The sequence below is a fragment of the Salvelinus alpinus genome, chromosome 3 (genome assembly GCF_045679555.1).
Source record: "Salvelinus alpinus chromosome 3, SLU_Salpinus.1, whole genome shotgun sequence".
NCBI lineage: Eukaryota > Metazoa > Chordata > Actinopteri > Salmoniformes > Salmonidae > Salvelinus > Salvelinus alpinus.
The window spans coordinates 89,732,825-89,736,865 of NC_092088.1; the positions used below are offsets into that span (position 1 = coordinate 89,732,825).

Genomic DNA, 4,041 nt, shown 5'->3' on the forward strand with positions numbered 1-4,041 from the left:
TTATCCCATGTGTAACTCTGTGTTGTTGTTTATGTCGCACTGCTTTGCTTTATCTTGGCCAGGTCGCAGTTGTAAATGAGAACTTGTTCTCAACTAGCCTACCTGGTTAAATAAAGGTGAAATAAATAAAATATGCTACTACTGCTTCAAAATATTCAATTTGATCCAGTTTGCTACAGCAGGAAAATAATCCTGCAGCAACAGGAAATGTGAATTACTTTGTGGATTATAATTCATTCACATATTTGTAGGGGTTGATCCATTTTTTAAGTGGAAATTGACACGTTAACATTTTGGAAATTACAGACTTCAGAAGCCTTTTTAAACCTCAAATACACTACACATTTTACATTTCCTGCTTTGCAGGAAAGTTCTCCTGCAACAGGTTGATCAAATTAAGATCCTACATATGTATTGGCTATGGCATAATAGTTCCAATTGAAGTCATGGAAACACAGGGAATGGTGACACAGCAGAATGACAGTCGGCTGAATGAGTAGTCGCAGAAACATGAGTCTAACCATCAGATACTCAAAGATGTGTGTTTCAATGTCTGCTCCTGTTCTTCAGTAGCCTCATCCTGGCGCCTCGCTTTAGTCTCCCTGGCACACAGCTACAGATAGTATATACAATCAATATTTACTTCCTGTATGACATATGCATCTATACTCAGAACTAGAGATAGTATATTGATTAGATATGCATCTATACTCAGAACTAGAGACAGTATATTGATTAGATATGCATCTATACTCAGAACTAGAGACAGTATATTGATTAGATATGCATCTATACTCAGAACTAGAGACAGTATATTGATTAGATATGCATCTATACTCAGAACTAGAGACAGTATATTGATTAGATATACATCTATAGTCAGAACTAGAGACAGTATATTGATTAGATATGCATCTATACTCAGAACTAGAGACAGTATATTGATTAGATATGCATCTATACTCAGAACTAGAGATAGTATATAGATTACATTGATATACATCTATAGTCAGAAGCGGGTGCTCTCTTGTTTCAGCATGCGGATGTTGGTGAAAGATCCACTGCTTCTGTGGTGGTACCCATATCCCTGGTGCTGATCCTCCAGTCACCGCTGGCTGCTGCCACCAGACGACACACTGCTGCTGTGGCTAGAGCCGCTCGAACCGCGGTCCTCAAACACACTCACCTCGATCTGAAGGACAGGAATTAAGGAGTATAGACGAGAGAGAGAGAGAGAGAGAGAGAGAGCGATGGTGTGGGACACTGGGTACTACGTGTCAGATGGTGTTAAATTGGTACAGACACGCAAAAATTCACATACACACAGACACACACACATACACAATACTTAGCACTGTGTAAAAAAGTGTTTATTGTGTAGGTAATAGCTTTGCCTTCTGTTATCCCTCTGTGTTTCTCATTATCTCAGGAGAGAGAGGGAGGGACAATCCAGCCAGGCCAGTGTGATGATCCGCTGGACACATCACTGTGTACCAAATGGCACCTATTCACTATATAGCCCCATGGGACCTGGCCAAAAGTAGTGCACTATATTGGGAATAGGGAATAATACCCATTATCTTTATCCCTGCCTTTCCCTGTAGAGTAGGGCTGGGGGGGAGTGATAGAGGAGGGAGCAGCTCCAGGGGGAGAGACAGAGGAGACAGCAGCTCCAGGGGGAGTGACAGAGGAGAGGGGGGGGGGGGGAATTAGGAAGAAACTAAGTCTAAAAAAAAAAAAAAAATAAAATAAATAAACATTTGTGAGCTACAACCACACTAATATAGCCCTCTAACCCTCAAAACATTTATTTTTTTGAGGCTTTGTGTTGTCACTTACTCACCAGCAGTCAACTTTGTGGCAACCTATGTCTTCATAAACATCTAACCCTGACCCCTGACCTATAAAGCCGGACCCTTAAACCCTGACCCTATAAACCAACCCCTCACTTCCTATTAAAGTTCTAGCATGGTTCTGAGATTAGAAATAAGACCAGCTGTGTAACAATATACCAATTTATTGCGCAAAAGGATACAACTCTCATGCCTCTCTCTATAGGGTCGGTCAGTAATAGACCTCTGGGAGCGTAGATCTTCTCATTCTGCTCCTGGATGTACCCTGAGATTTTCTTCAACATCTGACAGAGAGAGTGGAGGTGGAGGGAGATATGAGAGGGAGAAAGACAGAGAGAGAGAGAGAGAGAGGGAGGAGGGGGAGGAGGGAGGAGAGGGAGAAAGACAGAGAGAGGGAGATAGAGAGAGAGGGAAGTAGGGAGGAGAGATGAGAGGGAGAAAGACAGACAGAGAGAGAGAGAGAGAGAGAGAGAGAGAGAGAGAGAGAGAGAGAGAGAGAGAGAGAGAGAGGAGAGAAAAAAGAAGGAGAGATAGAGATGATGTTGCTATGATTGAAAAATTCAATAGGCGAAATGCTAAAGAATCCTTACCCCTAGCAATAGCACCTCCCACAATGCAGGCAATGGCAATCAAATCAATCAAATGTTAAAGGTCACATACACATATTTAGCAGATGTTACAGGTCACATACACATATTTAGCAGATGTTATTGCGGGCGAAATGCTTGTGTTCCTAACTCCAACAGTGCAGTAGTATCTAACTCACAACAATACACACAAATATAAAAGTAAAATAATGAAATTAATAAATATTAGGACGAGCAATGTCGGAGTGGCATTGACTAAAATACAGTTGAATAGAAAGCAGTATGTAAACATTATTACAATGACTAGTGTTCCATCATTAAAGTGGCCAGTGATTCCATGTCTATGTATATACGACAGCAGCCTCTAAGGTGCAGGGTTGAGTAACCGGGTGGTAGCCGTCGAGTGATGGCTATTTAACTGATGGCCTTGAGATAGAAGCTGTTTTCAGTCTCTCGGTCCCAGCGTACTGACCTCTCCTTCTGGATGATAACAGGGTGAACAGGCAGTGGCTCGGGTGGTTGTTGTCCTTGATGATCTTTTTGGCCTTCCTTTGACATCGGGTGGTGTAGGTATCCTGGAGGGCAGGCAGTGTGCCCCCTGTGATGCGTTGTGCAGACCGCACCACCCTCTAGAGAGCCCTGCGGTTGCGGGCGGTGCAGTTGCTGTACCAGGCGGTGATACAGCCTGACAGGATGCTCCCAATTGTGCATCTGTGAAAGTTTGTGAGGGTCTTAGGAGCCAAGCCGAATTTCTGAACAGGGAGTACTGGAGGTGGCTGAGCACGCACCCTTGTGGGGCCCCCTGTGTTGAGGATCAGTGAAGTGTAGGTGTTGTTTCCTACCTTCACCACCTGAGGTCTGCCCGTCAGGAAGTCCAGGACCCAGTTGCACAGGGCGGGGTTCAGACCCAGGGCCCCGAGCTTGATGATGAGCTTGAAGGGTACTATGGTGTTGAAGGCTGAGCTGTAGTCAATGAACAACATTCTGACATAGGTATTCTTCATGTCCAGATGGGATAGGGCAGTGTGCAGTGCGATGGTGATTGCATCGTCAGTGGACCTATTGGGCCGGTAAGCAAATTGAAGTGGGTCTAGGGTGTCAGGTAAAGTAGAGGTGATATGATCCTTAACTAGCCTCTCAAAGCACTTCATGATGACAGAAGTGAGTGCCAAGGGGCGATAGTCATTTAATTCAGTTACCTTTTCTTTCTTCGGTAGAGGAACAATGGTGGACATCTTGAAGCAAGTGGGGACAGCAGACTGGGAGATTGAATATGTACGTAAACACACCAGCCAGCTGGTCTGTGCATGCTCTGAGGCCGCGGCTAGGAATGCCGTCTGGGCCGGCAGCCTTGCGACGGTTAACACGTTTAAATGTCTTACTCACGTATGACATCGGTGAGGAGCAACTGCAGAAACTTGCAGTCAACTGCAGTCAAAACATTTTAGGTGTAGGTGCAAGTTGGACAATTTGTATCCCTAAAATGGAACACACTTTGAAAGGTGGTGACCAATGATCTGCGCATGTACACAGGTGCGCTTCACGCTGCTACAGCATGGTAGCTACTGGACCAAAACAGTGGAGAAGTTTAGGCTTGCGCT

At 44.4% G+C, this 4,041-nt stretch overlaps 1 protein-coding gene across 1 annotated transcript in view; it reads right to left on the reverse strand.

The window, feature by feature from the left end:
• Positions 1 to 4,041, reverse strand: part of LOC139571503 (golgin subfamily A member 7B-like) — a 20,146-nt gene continuing 16,105 nt past the window's right edge. Inside the window, exons 4-5 of the mRNA XM_071394439.1 lie at positions 2,036 to 2,137; positions 1 to 1,192 (exon numbers count right to left, since the gene is read on the reverse strand). Coding sequence (XP_071250540.1) covers positions 1,106 to 1,192; positions 2,036 to 2,137 — 189 coding nt within the window. The 3' untranslated portion in view covers positions 1 to 1,105. The remainder of the gene's footprint in view (positions 1,193 to 2,035; positions 2,138 to 4,041) is intronic.